This window comes from Engraulis encrasicolus, chromosome 1, assembly GCF_034702125.1.
Source record: "Engraulis encrasicolus isolate BLACKSEA-1 chromosome 1, IST_EnEncr_1.0, whole genome shotgun sequence".
Taxonomy (NCBI): Eukaryota; Metazoa; Chordata; class Actinopteri; order Clupeiformes; family Engraulidae; genus Engraulis; species Engraulis encrasicolus.
The window spans coordinates 18,515,836-18,536,878 of NC_085857.1; the positions used below are offsets into that span (position 1 = coordinate 18,515,836).

Below are 21,043 nucleotides of genomic sequence, written 5' to 3' on the forward strand. Positions count from 1 at the left end.
CATTCTCTGGGCCCAAACTAACCAGAAAACAGATGTTTCTAAACAGTGGCGTAGTCTACGTAGAACGCTGGTATACGGAGTATACCCACTTGTAAATTTCAGGGATTTCAGTATACCCACTTAAAATTGATTGATCCATTGTTTTGAATAGCACAAATATATACAGTATACCAACTTCAAAAAATGCTCAAATATACAGTATACCCACCATAAAAAAGTAGACTACACCACTGTTTCTAAACATCCGCCAGAGGGCAGCAGAGTATTCGGACCGTCGCTCCATCTGTGCAGAGTGCGGAAGAGTAGAAGGGGGCGGAGTGAAGCAATTTGTCAACGGGAGGCTGAATTGCTTTAATCAGCGACACAGCCTCCTTCTCATCAGTGGCGGTCCACAACACATCCCTTACTGAGGTCCTCGATAGAAGTCTGTAAGTTGGTCTTTCTGTTTATGGTGTGTTGTTTTTTAATAAAAGATGAGACTGTAGTAGTACTGTGGCGTGTGATGGCTGTCACTGAAACAACGAGGTAGCTAACGACGCTAGCTGGCTAAGTTAGTAGTAAAGCAAACCGGTTTCCCCTTCTCAGACAGCTAACTTAGCTTAGGGATGCTTTTTAAATTGGTTCCTTAAAGCGTTACTATTTAGCATTTTGGGTCTGCTGTTTTGGTGTGCAAACGTGAAGCAACTCCCATTCGTCCTATAGATTGGTGAGTTGGTGTCTTATTCCTTGAAAAACAGTGTAAAGCACATATGTGTACAAAGTGTCTCAATATTGATCTCGGTTCAAACCTGCTAGCTTGCTAATATTTGTACTCCTTTTTTTCCCCCAACATAATCTTTCATCAACAAACGTTGCTTTGAAACGGACAATTACCCGTATCACTTCTTACTGACCATATGTGAAAAGGGCACAGTGCTAGCGTTATTATTGTTCTGTTGTCCCTCTGATGTTTGTATCGATAATTGCATAATTCCATGCGGACACATGCATTCAAGGCAGCTCTGACACATGCTGCGATACAAATGATGGCATTGTAGAAAATGAAAGGAATGTAACAGTTGTCCGGTTTGCTTATCAACAAAGTCAACAGCGTGCCCCCCACACCGACTGTATCCCAAGACTGACTTTGTAACGTTGGCTGTTTTTGTTTGGAATGCAATTTTCTTTTCCCATTACTTGATGAGAGCTGTTATTACAATGACGGCAAATAAGCAACGCAGTCATCCATGGTTCTGATTTGCCTTATCTAGTTTTCTTGTTGAGACTGTCTAACTCTGATAACAGAACATTTAAGTTAGTTAATTCACAAATCAGGCTCTGCAGACTTCCCGATAAAGCTGTGTATGTTTTGTTCTATTATTGCAGCCTGAACACCGACGTTCCTGACAGCAGATGTGTGTACATAATGTCTGAAATGTGTCGCTTGGTTTTAGTGCCACCACGTTGCCTTCTTTACCTATGAATAATGGAAGCATTTGTCTGTTTAAATCAGGTCTTACAAAGCCAATACCAGCCATGGTGGTAAATACCTTTCATTTCTGTGTAGATTTAGTCTTTATTAGCTCTAGTAGTATGTGTTTAGGTTGTGCTTTTTTAGAGTATTGACTAAGCAGCTTGCTTTGGATCATTTGTATAAATACTGTATGTACCTAGTTATTAGAAATCCCTCACCTTATTTACTATAGTGGCAGTTATGAGACCCCCCCCCCCTTCCGTGCGAGTCCACTGTTCCATTATGCCTGAAAGAAGTGTAATTTGAAATGCAAGCAAACAACACAGATGACAAAAGGCATGTTGTTGAAGCCATGCCATTCATCTAACGCAATGCCAGCTCCTAAATGACAACCAATTCAAAACAAAGCAGCAGGCCAATCATCTGACGTCTGATTTTGCCACAGCTGTAGAAGTTCCAACTTTTCATCGTTCAGCAAATGAAATGTTATTTGCCTCCCATGTAAATAGCTGTGTCTCAGATGCACTTGTGCACTTCGGGCACTATTTCAGTGCGTAATTAATACTCCATGCTGCACACTGAGACATAAACGCTGAAGTGCTCAAGTGCACCATTTAAGAGCCAGCAAATGAACGTGTGTTTATTGGTATACTTATTTATAAAATTCCGCCAAATGCAGTACTTTCACTTCAAAGCCAGGTACTTATATGTCCAAATCCTGTGTGTTTGAAATTGTTGTCCATATCAGCGCTACCTTGAATGGTTGAGTTCTCCACCTCTGTTTCCATTGATTAAATCAGAGCTCAGTGTTTATCAATGAGACTGGCTCTCTGACTGGCACCCTCTCTCCTCCTCTCCCACCCACAGCTCAGTAGGCCGGCCAGTTCCTGGAGCTTCTCTCTCTCTCTCTCTCTCTCTCTCTCTCTCTCTCTCTCTCTCTCTCTCTCTCTCTCTCTCTCTCTCTCTCTTTCTTTCTCTTCTTTCTTTCTTTTTCTTTCTTTTCTCTTCTTTCTTTCTTTCTTTCTTTCTTTCTTTCTTTCTTTCTTTCTTTTTTCTTTCTTTTTTCTTTCTTTTTTTTTCTTTCTTTCTTTCTTCTTTCTTTCTTTTCTTTCTTTCTTTTTTCTTTCTTTCTTTTCTTTCTTTCTTTATTTCTTTCTTTCTTTCTTTTTTTCTTTCTCTCTCTCTCTCTCTCTCTCTCTCTCTCTCTCTCTCTCTCTCTCTCTCTCTCTCTCTCTCTCTCTCTCTCCAGCCGTTCACTCTTGGTGCTAAAGCACTAGGCATGCTGCCAGGCCAATGCAGCTTACAGAGCAAGTGAATGGGTCTTGATGGACAGCCTAAGCAGAGGCATTAGACGCCCGTGTGTGAGTGTGTGTCAAAGGATGCAAGTGAATGAGCCCCACCAGGATCGGCAGCTAGCGAGTTTTTAGAATGAATCTAAAATATTCGCTTGACTCCTTTTCTATGTTGCGTGTCGTGAAAGGAAGAAAACGATCCAGGTGAATGGGGCGTAAAGATTCTGCAGCGGAATGAATCTCTAATGTTAACCACTGTCCCTTTCTTATGTCGCGCGTCATCTAAAGTGGTTCCCAGGCAGGGGTACGTGTACTCCACATACTTGGGCACACTTCACAGGGTACGTGGGAAATGTTTACAAATGAATGAAGCAGTCACATGAGGATAGAGGAAGAGATATAGGGCATGTCTGAGGCGGTATAGAGATTGCCAATGTGACGTCATTGCCCTCACCTTAGGTCTGTTTTTCTTTGTTTACATGACTAGGATTGGCGGACCCAGGCTACTATCTGACAGTCGCTAGAATTTGATGTGCCCATGATGGGGGCAATGGCGTTGCCGACCCATTTGGTCACGTGTCTTAGCAACCCTCTATTTTTGGTACGATAAAAAGGCTTTAGGGGTATGCAACAACACAAGACTTAAAAGGTTTGGATTGGGAAACGCTGATCTAAATCGTGCAAGTGAGCTCGCTGTTGCTACGGACTCTAGCGAGCGAGGCCCATTTACTTGCACGATTTGATCCCTACACGCTGTGCTCTATTTGGGACAGGGATGAACATTTCATATCCAATCCATGACCGAGGCTGCTGTGCTGACTGAGTCTGCTGCAAGACTCTAGCGAGGCCATGTCATCTGCATGTTTTTGCTCCCTATATGGTACTCTGTAGAGTGAACAGAAGTGAACAGTTTGGAATTCAGGCCCTGACTGCACTACATGCATACCCAGTAGGATGCAGGACGCACTAGGTAGGGTACGAGGTAGGGGTGTAAATCACAGCCTTCATTACGATACGGTGTCGATTCCTTAAATCAGGGATTTGATTTTTTTCCGATACTTAAGAATTCCCCACGATACGATGCGGTTTGGTTCGATTCGATTTTTTCCCAATTACTTTTCCATTACTATTGTGTTATGGAGCTAGGGCATTGCACAGGGGCCAGCGATTCGATTCTTAAGAATGCCCCACGATACGATGCGATTCGATTCGATTAAATCGCCGGCCGATACTTACGATACATCAATATATTTCGATTTTATTTACATCCCTAGTACGAGGTGTACCCTTTCATTCCCTTCGTAGTGCGTGGGCGTAGTACACACTTTGCTGAGATGCCTCTGGCCCATAATCGGGCCCGTTTTCTTCCCCACATAGGACGATATATTTTTTTTAAAGGGAATAAGTGAGCATTTAGGACCCGGCCCATATGATGAATGTCAAGCTCCAACAGGAAGATAAAGAGACTTCCTAGCCTCAGGCCCAGCGTATAGTGTTGAACCTGAAAAAAGTACCCTTTATTAGGGCTGCACGATTATGGAGAAAATCATAATCACGATAATTTTGGTAAAAATCGTAATCATGATTATTAATCACGACTATAGATTTTTTTGCAGATTTTTTTGAAAATTATAACAAGATGAAATATAACCAAGAATGAATTATATATGGGATGAGAAAAATAAAATGAATTGTCATAATTTATGTAAAGGCAATAGTATGAAACTTAGGTGGACAGATTTCTGGCCAGAAACACCAGCCTGTCAGTATGTTCTGTCTTCAAGGACGCTCTCAAGGGTAGGTCACCATTGCCATGATTAAATCACGATTAAAATTTCGACTCCGATTACACAAATGTATCACGATTTTTTATTATTTTCGATTAATTGTGCAGCCCTACCCTTTATAGTGCACTTTGTAGGAAGCAAGTCAACCCATGCCCTGGCTATGTAGTTATGTAACAGTTTGGACACGACTTATACGAAGGTCTCAGGCTCGAAGGAGAGAACAAGGCTTCCTAGCCTCAGGACCAGGGTATATTACTAATTTACTAATAACTTACATTTGTAATAGTAGTAATATAATATTAGGGTGTTGCATCTAAAAATGTTCACGTATACCCTCCATAGTGCACCGCAACAAAGCAATGAACCCCGCCTCCTATGTAGTGAGTGAATGACAGAAAGTTTTGGACACTGCCCTTTGATGTAGTCTCAGATACCAGTGAGGGAGGGAAAAAGATTCTTCCCAATTCCTACCTCAGGGCCCAAGGTAAGCTGATAGGGCCTAGGGCAGGCTATTTTCAATGACCGTATATAGTCAAACTATTTCAAATCCTTCTCCCACTCGATTAACTGTCCTCATCAAAGCTCTCTCTGTGCAGCCTACACTGAATCCCAAATCTTCAGGTTTTTTCTCTGTCTCTGACTGTATTACAATACATGAATGTATAAATCTACAGGCATGGGCTATTTCGAATCCTTCCCCATCCGACTCGTCCTCCCCATCAGAGTTCTCTCTGTGGTGCGCTGGGCTGTGCTGTGCTGGGCTTGGCAGGCAGCTGCCACTGCTCCCGGCCTGCCTGCCTGGGCTGTAAAAGTTAACTCACTGGTGAGGCTGTGTTGCTCGAGTCATGGTATGGCATGCATGGAAATGAATGCAGTCAGCTGTTATGCAATTCCTCGAGGTAAATTACTCTGTGTCTGTCTGTCTGTGTGTGTGTGTGCGCGCGCTAGTTGTGTGCGTGTGTCTTTGCCCAGGGTATTAAAACCTGGTACCTTTTGCATTGCATATTTCTGTCTTTTAATATCTCTCTCTCTCTCTCTCTCTCTCTCTCTCTCTCTCTCTCTCTCTCTCTCTCTCTCTCTCTCTCTGCCCCTGCAGGTAGACGGCACCAGTGGAGGTGGCACCATGGTGCAGAAATACCAGTCCCCCGTCAGGGTCTACAAGTACCCCTTTGAGCTTGTCATGGCGGTAAGGACTACCAAACTAACTCTCCCCCCCCCCCCCTTCTCCTTGTGCCTCTCACACTGCTGTGTGTGCGTGTGTGCGTGTGCGTGCACGTCTCAGTGCGTGCGTGAGCGTGTGTGTGGTCATGGCGGTATGGAAACCTAGCCTTCGTGTGTGTGTGTATGTGTGTGTGTGTGTGTGTGTGTGTGTGTGTGTGTGTGTGTGTGTGTGTGTGTGTGTGTGTGTGTGTGTATGTGTGTGTGTGTGTGTGTGTTTCAGTGTGAGAGATGCCTTTCACATTGCCGTGTGTGTGTTAGTGGAGAGATTTCCCTTTGGCTTGGGGCCAAGAGCAATGGAAGGTTGCATATCCTGAATATTTTCGTGGCCTGAGTGCTATTTGCCTTGTTTGACTTCTGAAGTGCCTTTAGGGCTGGGATTTGCCAAATGTCTGGCCAGATATTCCTCTATGTTGCCTGTGCTCCTAACACGGGTGTTTTCACTAATTGCTCCATCTACCTGACTGAAAGGTTGTGGTAAAATGGGATCAGCTCGTTCATTTGCATTGACTGGAGCAACTGTGTGGTCGGGCTTTTTTACTTTCTGAACCCGGGATGTCGGGTAGGGTTGCCCTTGTTTGTGTGGTGCTTTATTCAGACCCTTTCCACACGCACACGCACACACACACACACACACACACACACACACACACACACACACGTGTTATGCACATTGTCATTCCTGCTGAAGAATATTTATGCTGTGCAATAAGTTAATTCTGGCTTAAAGGTAGAGTGTGCAGTGTTTCCCACAGAAATTTTGGAAACTATGGGGGCAGCCGGGATTTTTTTTTTGTCCGGGGGGGGGTCTTTTCAAGCGGGCTTTTTTTTTGGGGGGGGGGGTGTTGGGGGGGCTTGGAGTTGTATTCATGCACATTGGCACATGGAGAAACTATAGGCCTAGGCCTACATTTCAGCCATTTATATTTTGAGAAATAAGGCTACATAATACACATGCAGGGGTCTACGTAATGAAAAAAACAATAAAACAAAATAGGACCAGAGATAAGAATTTAAGACTATTGTGAAATTGTTAACGCATAAACAAAAAGGGTCTAAGAGGGTAGGCTATGCCTTTTTCCCCACACACATAGGCGTACGCATTCTACATGAGGGGTGCTGGTCACAGGGCCAGTTTTTCAAAATTCCTCCCAAAATTCCTCCAACTGTAAAACAAAGCCTGGGGAGTGTTAGTAAACTCATCCCAATTGTCCCTTCTCTGAAGATTTTTTTTTATTGCTCCCAAATCCAAGTTAACTACAACAACTTGACTAGGCTTTTGATCCCTCTGTCTTTCAAGCACTTGTGGTTTTCTCTATAGGATGTATTTATTCCAGGAGGAAAATGCGAAGTAAATCGTAATTCAAATCGTTTTTAACAAAAACGGAAATCGTAAAAAAAAAAAAAGTATAAAAAAAAATAATAATATTTTTTTTTTTTTTTTTTTTTTTTACATTTTCGGAAACTATGGCGGCCATATTTAAACTATGGCGGGCCGCCATAGTTTCCTAAATGTATGGGAAACACTGGTGTGTATGATTGTGGCATTGCAATTATGCTGTTTATTCCCAAATTAGATATATTTACCAATTAATAAGTTAAGTAATATTTACTGTCTGACCAAATAGAATGAAACATTTAGAAGTATGTTGTGGATTTGATTGGCCACCGCAGGTGAAATTCACTCCTCATTCGCTCCTGTCAGCTTGCCTTCACCTCCCTCATGGGAATAAATGGCAAAGTTTCCTTCGCTTGGTCAACTTCGCATGCTTGTGTGTCCCCGGAATATGAAAAAAAAGTCATGTCAGCTGACTCAGTAGTCCTGTCCTGTCCCCAGTGTTTCAGGTACAGCTGTTGTACAGACAACCCCCCCCCCCAAGGTGCATTTGCTGCTATTAAAAATTAAAGCACCAGCAAGTCGCACAAGCTTTTACATTCCCCCCTCCTCCACCAACTAACCAAGCCCCACTGCACACCGCTCGAGTCATTCAGGTTAAATATGTTTTTCTTTTGTGCTCCCATGTGTCTTTCTTGGGTGAGTAGTATGCAAGAGGGCAGCCTCCCACCAGCTGCTACAAGCTCTTACAATTCCCGTTAGCACCAAGCAAAGCCACACTGTCCACCACTTGGGTAGGTCACTCTGGGCTTTTTTTGTACAGTTTGTTTATTTGCACTCCTCCCAACTAGGGATGCTAACCGGTAACCGTTTAACTAATAGTCGACCGGATCAGCTTTACCCGGTTAAAATTTTCTGCCACCGGTTAACCGGTTGTAATAATTATAATAATAATTTCCTCCCAAAAAGCCCCAAAAAACGATGATTTTGAGGTTTTAGTACGATAATTCAGCATTTTCCATCTGGCAACAGTGACTGGACATGGCAGGTCCTGTCTGCGCAGCAAAAAAAAAATGCTGTGCATATCAGGCCCGCGAACGTTGTATAATTTAAGATTACCGGTTAACCACCGGTTAATGAGTCTCAGTAGCCGATTAAGAGTTGTTTTAAATTTTCGCCATCCCTACTCCCAACTGTACATTGTGTCTGGTGGAAGTAGAAGGCAAGAATGCAGCGAGTGCATTCCGATATGCAGACTTCCGTCCTCCACTACTGCTTGTGGCCTTGCATATTGTTGACGCCCCGCCTCCGTGGAGAAAGTAGAAACATTTCCCCGCTGTCAGCCTACCCACAACAATTTTTGGGACACTGTTCTACATTCACCATCCCAATTGCAAACGAAGAAATGACATCAGATTTTGCTTTTGCAAGCTATTGAATTCATTTTCTGTCGTCGGTGACGTCATCATGAGTAGAGGTCACAGTCGGGCAAGTGAGCAAGGAAGGACGGAAGTCTGCATATTCGAATGCACCCAAACTCTTCCACCCGCCTCCCCCCACCTCTCTAGCACCAGCCGCCACAAACTTGGGCCCTAGGCTGCGCACCACCTCAGTCACATGGGTTAAAGATGTTTTTGTACACTGTGTCTCGTGTGTGCAGGAGGCGAGAGGGTACCGCCTTGTTGCCCTCAGGAGGTCTGGTGGAGGGGTGGTGGTGCCTTATTCAGTGAAGGCACACGCTGAAATGCGTTTGTGCAATAAAAACACTGTTTATGCAAGGTGCGGCCTCCTTCTTGAAACATTGAATTGAACATTTGGGCCAGCACCCTCAGAGTTTGAATCAAAGTGGAAAATTGAGTTTGATTTTGTACTCTCAACTCTACAATGTCTCCCGTGTGTGCAGAAGGCGAGAGTGCAGCCTCTTTCCCCAACTCTTCCATAAAGTCTACCTCAGGTGGTGGGTTGGTATTGTGCGTTTGAATGGCAGGATTGGGCTAGTTGCTGTGTTAACCTGTGGGGTTTCTTCAGCCAGTTAAAGATGTTGTTTTTGTACTCTCTTTAGGGATTATTATTATTATTGATTAATTCATTAATAGTTAGTTGATTGCCTTTTTGATCGGCTTACGATTTATTGATAAGTGGCGTTTTCCCCCCGTAATCTGGAATTGTGGTTGGATTGGGATTGGGTTAGTTGCCATTGGCCGCTGTGGCGTCACTTCATGGACAGTTAACGATGTTTCTTTATTTATTTATTTTTTTTGTAAAGATATTTTTTTTAGTCTTTTTGACTTTATTGATGATGAGACAGTGAAGGTGGTGACAGGAAGCGAGTGGGGAGAGAGAGACGGGGAAAGGCCGGCAAAGGACCCGGGCTGGGAATCAAACCGGGGTCAGCCACATGGTAGACGAGTGCCCTATCGTTTGGCACTCCACGGAAGGGCCTCTTTTTTTTGTTTTCAACTCTACAATGAGTGCGTCTTAATATGCGACCTTGCCTCCTCCACTTGCGCTTGTCTCCTCGTCCCGCCTCCTGGCCCCTCCTCCGTGGAGAAAACGATAAAGTTTCCCAGCTGTCAGCCTAGCCATAACAACTTTTGAGGGACTGTTTTTCATTCACCATCCTAATTGCAAATGAGAAAAAGACTCTACAATTGAGCTTTTGCAAGATATTGAAATATAATGCTGTTGTCAGTGATGTCATCATGACGAGACGCAAGTGGAGGAAGCAAGTGGAGGAGGCAAGGTCGCATATTAAGATGCACTCAATGTGTATCTTGTATGAGCAGGAGGTGTGCGTGCAGCCTCTTTGCCTCCTGTCCTCTTCCATAAAGTCTACCAAAGAGGATGGGGTGGGGTGGGGTGAAGTGAAGTGAAGTGAGGTGGAGGGGATTGGGTTGTTGTTATTAAGCCAGTGGGGTCGGTTCATGACCAGTTCAACGACGGTGGAAAAGCACACACACACACACACACACACACACACACACACACACACACACACACACACACACGCGCACACACACACGCACGCCACTCGCTGAATGATGGAGCATGCACTGTGGTTGCTGGAGACAGAAAACGCACGCACGCACACGCGCCACATGCACACGCACGCGCCACGCACGCACGCACGCACACACACACACACACACATACAGACACACATACAGACACGCACACACTGAATGATGGAGCATGTACCGTTCTGTGGTCGGTGGAGACGGAGACCAGGAGGTCTCTGTTTATCCTTCCGCTCCATCAGGCAGGACACACGCACACACGCACCACACACACACACACACACACACACACCTGAGTTTGCTTGAGCAACGGGTGTTTACATGCCTGGTTTCCTTCCGACAGTAATGCAGGAGATAAGTGAGATGCATGGCCTTGCTCTCTCCTGTCTCTGTGGAAAGATGGCAAGATAGTCAAGATTGGGTGTGGGTGGCTGGCTGTTTTTTTTTTCTAGGTTGGTGAATAGGGATGCAAATTATCGATTCATTCATTAATCATTAGTTGATAGCCTTATCGATAGATTAATTGATAACCGGTGTTTTCCCCCCCGAAACCTCAATGTTTCTCGAAAAAAAACTACTAAATATGAAAATTTTAATTAAAAATTGAGATAAAATACCAAATTTAAATTAATTCTACTTCAATTCTTTAATACAAAGCTGATGTAAATATTCCCACTATTCACACCTAGTGGTGTGGATCGGCACTGCCCTCACGATCCGATTCGATCACGATTCGGGAGGTAGTAGATCCGATTCGATTCGATTCTATTAGATCCAATCCGATTCGATTCAATTCTACAATGCATTGCAATGCATTACATTTCTACTGAACGGAAAGCAAATGTTCAGCCATGATGAGGAAATACAAGTAGTCAGATACTGAGCAACAATTTATTGGCTGTTTTCTGTATCAGTCTGTATCAGCCTTGCAATGTTTTGAAGTGTTTTTATTTAATTTAACATTCATTTGCTCCCGAAATATCCATGGAAGTAATTGAAACTTAAAAAAATTGCCGGATTGATTCTGGAACTTGCCGGATCTGGATCTGGATCGTCCATGCCCCGGATCGATTCGGATCGCCGAATCGATCATTGTTGACACCACTATTCACACCCCTCTTCACACACACTCTTCACATGCCCATTTCACCTGGGTCTCTTGTCAGTTGAATTGTCGATTAATTGCGATGGATGTTTTTTTAATCGATTAAGGCATTGATCGATTAAAGGTGATTAATCGTTTGCATCCCTATTGGTGAACGTATAACCATATGAAACCCATTGTCTATTGAGGGCCCATCTGCAGTAATAGGCTACCCCCCATCCCATCCCATCCCATGTCAACATTCATACCATGCCAAAATCAAAATATGTGGTGGTGTAGTTTCAAGTGGAAGCTTTGTACCGAAAAGGCAGTGCCACACCAGGCAGCTGTCAGTTTGCAGGTTGGTTGTGTACTGACACTGACTGTAGCAGTGTGGCTTTGGAAAAGTGTGTTAATCTCCGCTAGTCTCTCTCCATCTCCTGTCATCCTCCACACACCACACCACCCCACCCCAGACTCCTTCAGCAGCTTGTCTGTTGTCTCTCATGGGTGTCAGTCCTGAGTGTGTGTTGTGTCGCTGAAATAGTCTCGTACGGAGCTGCTGCGGCGGCTTTGTCTTTGGCTGGTGGCTTTTCCACATCGACACACTCCTGAGGCTTATGGACTGAAATAACCGAGCGAGTGCAGGGCTCTCAAGCTTGAGGCCGCCTATAGCTAAAGATGGGTGACGTTGCTCCGACCTGGGGGTAGCTGGTGTAAGGAAGGAGGGAGGGGGTGGAGGGGTGGGGTGTTCTGCTCCAGCTGTGAAGTAGGATCGAGGTTCTCGAACTGTGGGCCGAGACCCCCAGAAGGGTCGGAGGCGTATTGTAGTGGTGGGTCGTGGACAGAAGGGATTTTGCATGAAAACGGGAAATCTACAGGTTGACATCTGACATGCTTCCGTAAATTGGTTACTAACCGTACTTGCATGATTCAGGAGAGAGAAGGAGTCACACACAGGAGCTGAATGCCAAACAGTGAAACTGTATTAAAAGACTATTTTTAATCCAGTTTCACTGATTCACATTCAGCTCCCGTGTGCGACTCCTTCCTCTCTCTCCTAAAAGTGGTCCCGGCAGAAAAAGCTTGGGAACCACTAAAGTAGGACATGTGGAGGGGAGAGGATGCTGCAGGGTACCCTTACCTCAATTCAACTGAACTCAACGGTTCCCATGTGGGCCAGTGCACAGAGGCAGAGCTTTGCACAGAATTGTTCGAGCTTGTCGTCAATTAGGCTATGATGTGTTTCTGTCCTTTTTTTCCTTTCTGGCTCACTTAGTTTGTTACGGTCAATGTCTTTCTTTCTTAATTTTGTTTTTCTTTCTAGTGAAGTTCGGCAGTCCGCATCTAAGGCACATTAGCCTGTTTTCTTTCATTCTGTCTTTCACATTCTTCTTTTTCTTTGTCCGTCCTTTTGCTTCTATTCTACACGTCTGTCTTTTTTTAAAATTATTTCTTTTATGTTTTTGTTCTTTAGAGCTTGTGTGGATCTGCAGCCAACTTGTCGGTCCATAGATTTTTCTGCAGTAGCCATAGGGATGATGATGGGCCATTGTAAGTTACTCTTTGATTGGGGATTTCATTAATCGTGCAGCAAAAACATCCTGGTTCTGGAAATAGCTGGTTGCTACCTCTGGTTTATTCTTAACCTTGTTTCCCATCCTTATTGTTTGGAAAATGATCCCCTCCTTTTTTCCCCTCCTCTCCTTTGTTAGTCAGAGTGTCCCCCATAAGGTTTAAACCGGATATGTTTATTCTCTTAGGCTGCTCTGTTTGTGTGAACTTGGTTGGTTTATTTTTGTTTTACAGTTTCTCGCAAAAAGAGCGTGCGGTAGTGCTTGCGTGCGTGCGTGCGTGTGTGTCTGTGTGTTACATAAGACGAGACTCATAACTCGTGTCGGTATCCTAAGCTGGCAGGCTTTCTGATAAAGCGCCTGTGGTAACGGTGTCTGTCTTCTTCCACAGACACTTGGCTTGTCCCTGCTTGTCAGGACCCAGGAATGTGTTTGGAACAGGGGGAAGCTATTTCTCCCGTGTCTCCACTCCACTGTTCACTCGCCATGTGATGTATGTGGCCTGTAAGAGTTTTTGTTCTTGTTCCTGCAATCGTTGGTGAACGTCACAACAACACCCCAGCACTGCGTTCCTTCAGGAATTTATTTTTTGCTTACACTGAAGTTACTCGGAAATCAAAGTGATGTTCGGAGCCTTACCAGAGCCTTGTTGTGGCTTGCCAGGTTCTTGACATGATTTGGAGTGTGTGTACTCCAGAAAAATGTGGTGTTTACTTCACAGGCTAGGTGAGGCAGGTGAGAGGTGTTTTGGTGAATGTCGTGTTTTTTTTTTATTTGCAGACGAAAACGGACTACAAAGTGCCTCTGATGTGCACTTTTGTTTCCTGTGTCACCATAGAAACATAAAGGCTAGGGGACAACAATGAGCGTTTTGGGGCGCGACCCTAGCGGATATTTCTGGATTACACCAAACTATTGGGATCATTCCAGACAGGACACACGGCTGGCTAAAATCTGCCATTTTTTTAGGTTCACTTCCACCTTTCAGAACATAAACAGAATGTCAAATAAACTGGTTATTCCTCAAGTTTTGTACAATGATGCTGTGCTTCCATCTTGTAAATGGCTTGTTTTGTCCACTTTGTGAGCAGGTACAACAATACATATACATGACTTCCAGGACAGTCACAGGCATATGACCAAAATGTTAAACTTTGTCATCTTAACTTTGGTAAGTCTTCTCTCACTCCGTCAGGCCACCTATTTTTGGTCAATTATTCAGGTGTCGACAGACAGACAGACAGACAGACAGACAGACAGACAGACAGACAGACAGACAGACAGACAGACAGACAGACAGACAGACAGACAGACAGACAGACAGACAGACAGACAGACAGACAGACAGACAGCTGCAGGTTGACTTGGCCATGCGTAGAGCAGTCCTTGAACTCAATGCAACAACTGAAAGCGCCACCAAGTCTACGTGAATGAGCGCATTAGACGGCGTGCGTGCGTGCATGCGTGTGTATGTGTCAAAGCCCTGAGAAAGGAAACCATCACTTCCCCTTTCTAAGTAACATCTCTGTAGAAAGCGAACAAGTTTTGTTCTGGAAACTCGGCTAAGGGTGCCTGCCCTGACTGCCCAGTCAGTAGCTCCTCGCTGCAAAACACATCAGCATCAAACATTCACTGCCGTTCAACTGCAGACCATCCAGCTCAACTAGGGCAGGACGAGGATAAGCAAACCAAACCGCAAAAAAAGACATACCGGTGATGCTTGGATGTCTTATTTATTCAAGTTGCATGGCATGCACCTTAAATAAATAGTAAACAACAATGCATGCACCTTACACAAATAGTAAACAATGAGGTATGCACCTCGATTAAATACTAAATAAGAAAACGTGAATAAATGGTACATAATACGTCATGCTCCTTGAGTAAACAGTAAATAATAAGGAATGCAGCTTGAATAAATAGTATTTTAGACATGCACTTTAAATAAATGGTTCAAAATAAGTCTTGCACCTTGAAGTCTTAAACATTGAGACAGGCACCCTTCAATAAATAGTGCACAATAAGACGTGTGCCTTCAACGAATGGTAAATGATCAAAAATGACACCCAAGCTACACCAGCATTTCTGTTATTGTTTGAGTCCTGGAAGCTCGGAGGCGCCTGGCTGTCCAGTCGGTACAGTAGCTGCAAAACGCATCACCGGCAAGCGACATTCTTTCCTTTCCCCGTGACCTCCTTACAGTGGAACCTCCGGGAGTCTTCCCTGAGGAATGTGCATGTTTTTTAGAGCTAGTGCAGGCCAGGGTGGAATTATTGGAGAGGGGGAGAGGAAGGCGTGCGTGCGTGTGTGTGTGCGTGCGTGCGTGCATACATAAAGGCTGACGGGGTTGATTTTATACTGGGGCCAAAACAACAAAAAAAGCTTCTCCTGCCTGGCTGAACAACCCAAGCTTCTGAGCGCTCCGTGTCTCTCAATAACAGGAAATTGAGGCGATAGCGCTGGCTGTTGCGATTACAGTGCCTTGCCGTGCTGTCGGCCAGTGGAGCTCATGAAACACTAGTTCCCCCTTAGGGACCAAGGGAGAGGAGTGGCTCGTCGGTCGGGCCGGACATTGTTTTGTTTGGGGTTAGTCAGGCTACACTGGCTCCTCTCCCTTACAAGAGAAGCCCTTCCCTCCATCTCCCCTTGCCTCACATAGTTGGCAGTGAACCTCGTTCGCAATTAGGGCTGGGTATCGCAGCCATGTTCCTGTATAGATTCGATTTCGATTCTTTGGGCTTTGAATCGATTAATTTCGCCTCGATTCATTCCGAATCGATTCAATGCGTTCCCTTCTTGGTGCCAGGATTTCCCCCAAAAGATGCTGTTGCCTATTTTTATATAAAAATGTCAAAGGGCTGTGGCTTGACCGTGTTAACAGATTGCTAATTTGTAATAAGTAGGCCTAGGCCTAATTGACTAATACCTACTGGGTATTTTCCATAGACCTAAATTAAACAGAAAGAATAAAAAGAAAAAGAAACAAAAATCGATTTGAGAATCGATTATGTGAATTTCGATTCGATCGATTATCGATTAACTCGATTATTTACTCAGCCCTATTCGCAATCAACGGCTCTCTCTGCATTGCAATTTTCACCCCAAATCACTGTAGAAGATAACACCCTCCTCTCCCTTTTCCTCAAATCTTTCCTTGTGACCGAGGACCTCACTAGCTATTAACTTTGCCTTGCTGCAGCATTCATGCCAGTCCCTTAGAAGAGAAAACCCTTCCCTCACCTTGCCTTGGCGAACCTCATCTGCTACCAACATCTTTCCCCCCCACCACAACTTCCTGCCTCCCCAATTGCTTAACCTTGCCTTGCCTTGTCACAGACAACCTCTTCCACTTTCAACAACTCATCCATTCCAGCCTCAAAACAGCCACCCAGATCCAACTAAGCCAGCCAGCCAGTCAGCTACTGGTTAGCCCGTTGGCATTAGTGTGACACAACCATGTGGTTTGGTATTTGGCTGGGCATGCGTCTTCCTCTCTTAGACGATGACACCATTCTCTCCATAGTATTCTGCAAAACATTCATCACACAAGATAAAAGCCCTTCCCTCCCTCCTTCTTCTTCTCAAGGCTTGCCGTGTCACAGCGTACTTCATCCTCTTCCAACAAAACTCATCCCTTCCCCAAACATCTAAAATCCACTAGCCGCCAGCCAGCCTGAACCATCCAGCCATCGGGCCGGCTGGCTGCATTAGTTATATAACCCTTTGGTTTGGTGGTTGCCAGAAAATAGGAATTATGAATCTCATCCCCTTCCAACAACTCATCCCGTACCCAAACATCCCAAATCCACCAGCCAGCCAGAAACATTTGTGTGACATAAGCATTTGGTTTGGTATTTGGCAGGGCAAACTTTGTTCCTCTCTCTTAAATAAGACAATATCATTCCCTCTCTGTTCCATGCTTCATCCAGGTGAATCTCATCCCTTCCAACAACTCATCCCTTCCACAAACACCCACCAACCAGCCAGCCAGGCAGCCACTGGGCTGACCAGCAGCATTAGTGTCACATAAGCCACATTCTTTGTCCGTTTTTAAAACCGCGATGCTGTGTAATCTCCCGGGACACGTCGCCCAATTGGCTCTGTTCCCCCGGGCTGAACGAAATGAGGAGAGGGCAGGGCACAGGATGTGCTTTGGAGCATTTGTCTTGCACATCAGGACTCCGCTATCAGGAGCTGAGGGGTTGGTTATAAGATGCACTTTTTTTTTTTTAAACGATACGAGTATGAGTACATTAATGTCTGTACTTGCCGATACAGATACTTTTACCCCCAACATACAATGCCAATAAATGCACAGCCTTGTTCATTTCCCTCCTGTGATGTTTTATTGTCCATTCGGGCGGTGGTGGCTCAGGTGGTAAAGGAGCCGTTCGGCAACCCAAAGGTTGCAAGTTCAAGCCCCGCTCTGTCTGACGCCATCGATTTGTCCTTGAGCAAGATACTTAACCCCACTGTTGCTCCTGGTGGCAGGGTGGTACCCTGCGTGGCAGCCACGGCCACCGGTGTGTGAATGTGAGTGTGAATGGGTGAATGTGAGGCATACAATGTAAAGTGCTTTGAGTGCTCGAAGGAGTGGAAAGGCGCTATATAAATGCAGTCCATTTACCATTTCCATGTAGATTCTTTCAAATCAATGGAATGTGATGAGATGTTTTGTGTAACAGCTGAATCGGTATGTGGTATCGGCAAGTTTAATGTATAATCCACAATTATCTGTATCGGTGTATCCCTTGTTGGATGTATTAAAATGTCTTGCCACCCTCGCAACAGGAGCGCACAGATGCTGCAATGCCCACTTACTTGCACAACTGTACATTGCACCAAAACATTTTTCCCATCCTCTGACTGCCCCTGCCCACCTGCTAGTACTGGCGCCACTGCCACTCCTCCCCCGTTCTCCACCCCTGCCTGTACATAATGGAGGCACAGATGACTTACACAGACCACTTGCACAACTGTTCATTGCACCAAAACAACAACAAAGTCCAAATGTCAAGCTTTTTCTGTGAGATCAGCTTTAATATGTAGTTCCCCTCAGTTGCTGTTTGTTTAGCATGCAAAAACGCAGGAAGTCAGGCTGGTTGTGTAGGGTGTTTCAAGTTAGTCTGTCGCTGGACTGATTAACAGAGAAGCCTGCCTGTGACATGAGGGCCTCTTTCCACCTCTAACACCGGCCATATTTGGCCAGGAGAGGACATCGGTATGTTGCCACTTGTCCCTCGTGCATGCTGTCTCTCTCCCTCTCTCCCTCTCTCCCTCTCTCCCCCTCCCTCTCTCCCATTCTCCCTCTCTCTCTGTCTGTCTGTCGCATTCTCTCTCGCCCTTGCTCTCTCTGTCTCTGTCTCTCTCTCGCTCTCTTGCTCTCTCAGTCCGTCTCCTGCTCGGTTGTAATCCCTGCCTGCCTGCTCCTTGACCTCGCCCTAAGACACCATCGCGGCTCCACTCTAATCCCTTACTGTGTAGACTTGCTAAGCTGTCGACACTGTCAGAGGAGAGGAGAGGAGAGGAGAGGAGAGGTGCACGTTCAGTGCAGCCAGGGAACCGCAAGTCCATCTCAGACTGCATGTGGATGTGGTTGGACAGGAAAGGAAAGGCCGAACATATAACTGACCCCTTTCAGTGTGCGAGATGTTCAACTGCGGTTCAAGACCTAAACAGACACTGTCTTTGCTGTCTGTTTAGAATATTTTGTGCATACAGCATTTGTCATTTTGAAAATTACTCTCCCATCATATTTGCCTTGTTCCTTTGTAAGCCTCTTCTTAATTCCAATGTCTCCCTATGTTACACATGACCGGGTGTGTAAGAGACATGGTGCTTACTCAAGGTCAGGTTACTGGTCAAATTCACCAGTTCGGTATAACCTTAATTAAATGAGCTCAACTTTCAGCCCCCATCATTGGTTCAGGACACACTGCCATCAAGAATGGCAGCTCAATAAGTAGTTACATCTTCACAAAATTTAAAAGAATGACAAAAATGGCATTCACTACGTTTACATGACGTTTTTAATTCTGAATTAATAATTCAGCATTAAATAGTTCTCTTGAGTATTCTTTGATCTTTCCTTTAATTCCAAATTAAGAGGTGTTTACATTACATTTTCCAAAGCGGAATTAAGCTTTATTCAGAATTACAGTGAGTTAATTCCTAATTCAATTTCTCCTGTAAACGTAGCTATTGTTAACAAAAAGACTTTGAATCAGTAGCTCCATCACTTAACATTCCTCCCAGCAGTTTTTTTTTCCTTCATTCTTTTTACCTAGAATTAATTATTTGTCCCTCAGAGATATCGAGTGTTGACAAGGGTCCATGGCTCCTACCCTGACGTTGGAAAAGTGCTTCAGGCCCCATAAGGAACAGCTCGCAGGATATTGTTTAGCTTACGCAGGCAGGAAATGACTATTGCAGACATTACTGGATTCCTCGCTAGCAAAACAAAAGTCACGTTTTACAGGGCCTGCCCTTCAGAAGTGACAGTTATTGTTACAATTCTGACGTAAATTTGTTTCCGTTAAGTGTTTCCTGGTAACAGCCCATGTGGACCAACCTGTCTTGCGAGTGTTGGATGTCCCCCTCGCTCTCTCTGTGTGTGTGCGCATGTGTACACATGCGTGCGTGTACATGTTTGTAATTGGTCGCTCGGGCTGGTTGACAGTTCTCGGCAGCTTAGGCTAAAGGGGTTCATTTTGCTGCCCAAAAGGCCCCCTTAATTTCTCTCGTCACGACCACCTCACGCCCGCACTAGATAACGGTCTCTGTGATTATAGCCTGCAACCCCCCTGGCATTAGCGGGTCTGTCATTCGGAATGCAGTCATGTGCCGGCGTCCATGTGTGTGTGCGTTTGGAAAGCTTTGTCACTTTGACACACAGTGCAGGTAAAAGGCTACAATCAGATGATGACAAACAGAGTAATGGGTGTGCTAAAAGCCACTCTTGTCTTTCAAAGGGACGACAACAACAACCAACGTTTTTAGTCCGATTTAGCTTTCCACAAAGTCTGTGCATGGGCTTTGCTTTGAGGTTTTAGAGTTGGAAAAAAAGATCACATGCTCGACTCCATATTCCGCTTTGCCGGTCAGTCAGTCTGTGGCAAAACCGCTTTTGGGGCGGTTTGCACGCAATGTAGGTCTGGGTCTTTTTTTTTTTTCTTCCTCTTCTTTTTGTCTTTTTTCTCCTTTGCTTTTGTTTGACCTGGTTTGCTGTCCAGGTGTTAGCCCTGACTAATGGCCCCAGTGTGACCCATGTGGTGAATGTGTAGCAGATGTTTTTGCCTGTTTTGGAGTATGTATGTATTGATTATTTTTCTTGTATATTTAGTGTAATGTTTGTTTATGATGTTTTGCCTTTTTTTGGGTATTCTTAACCACTAAGCCACACATGGGGTAACTTATACACTAAAGCCCATCCATCGTTCTTGTACTTATTACGCTAAGTTAGTCACAACCTACTACACAAAATTATAGTGGGGGCTGTGTATGGGAGGATGGGGGAAATGACCGAATGATTTAAACTTGGGTGTCTGCTTGGGCTGTAATGATACACTCAACTCACGATTGGGTTTGTATCACGATTCATGACCTACGGTTCGATACACCCCTCGATTTTACATTTGCCAACATTATAATCTTTATGAATAAAAACTATGATGGTTCAAAGGTAGAATAGGTTACAAGAGGCTACAAATAATTTTTAAAAGTTTCTATATAATAATGATGATGCTTGGAAGCACTATCACTTCATATCACGTGGTTGTTTTCGGGCAGATGGGTATCAAAACGTTAAAAGGGCGTATCACGATACTGCCTCTTTGTATCACGATACAGTATCGTGACTCTGTGTATCACGATTTCTCGGTTCGATACAATATCGTTACAGCCCTAGTGTCTGCATGTATGGTATGGCACTTAAACTCACTGAGACTCTGCTCCCAGCTGTGCATAGTTCGTCTCCATTCAGTGCCCCACCCACCATCATCAAATAAATCACCATCTTGTCCCCTTCCTCTCATCTTCCACCTCCCCATCTCCTCTTCGCCTTCCACATACTCCTTCTCTTCCCGTTCGTCGTCGTCTCCTCCCTCCTCATCCTCGTCCTCTTCATCTTTTTCGTCCTCGTCTCCCTCTTCATCTTCTTCATGGTCTTCCTCTTCTTCTTTCTCCTCTTCTCCCACTCGTCTTCTCGTTCTTCTCGTTTTGCCTTCTCGTCTGAGGTCTGACCCATCCGAGCGCATCGTCTTGACAGCCTGCCAATACCATCT

The 21,043-nt window shown here is 44.7% G+C and overlaps 1 protein-coding gene across 1 annotated transcript in view; it reads left to right on the forward strand.

The window, feature by feature from the left end:
- The first annotated feature begins 321 nt into the window (after positions 1–321).
- The window catches only part of LOC134456496 (SEC14-like protein 1), a 97,304-nt gene continuing 76,582 nt past the window's right edge, over positions 322–21,043 (forward strand). Inside the window, exons 1-2 of the mRNA XM_063207863.1 lie at positions 322–428; positions 5,629–5,718. Of these exons, the coding sequence (XP_063063933.1) occupies positions 5,656–5,718 (63 nt within the window). The 5' untranslated portion in view covers positions 322–428; positions 5,629–5,655. The remainder of the gene's footprint in view (positions 429–5,628; positions 5,719–21,043) is intronic.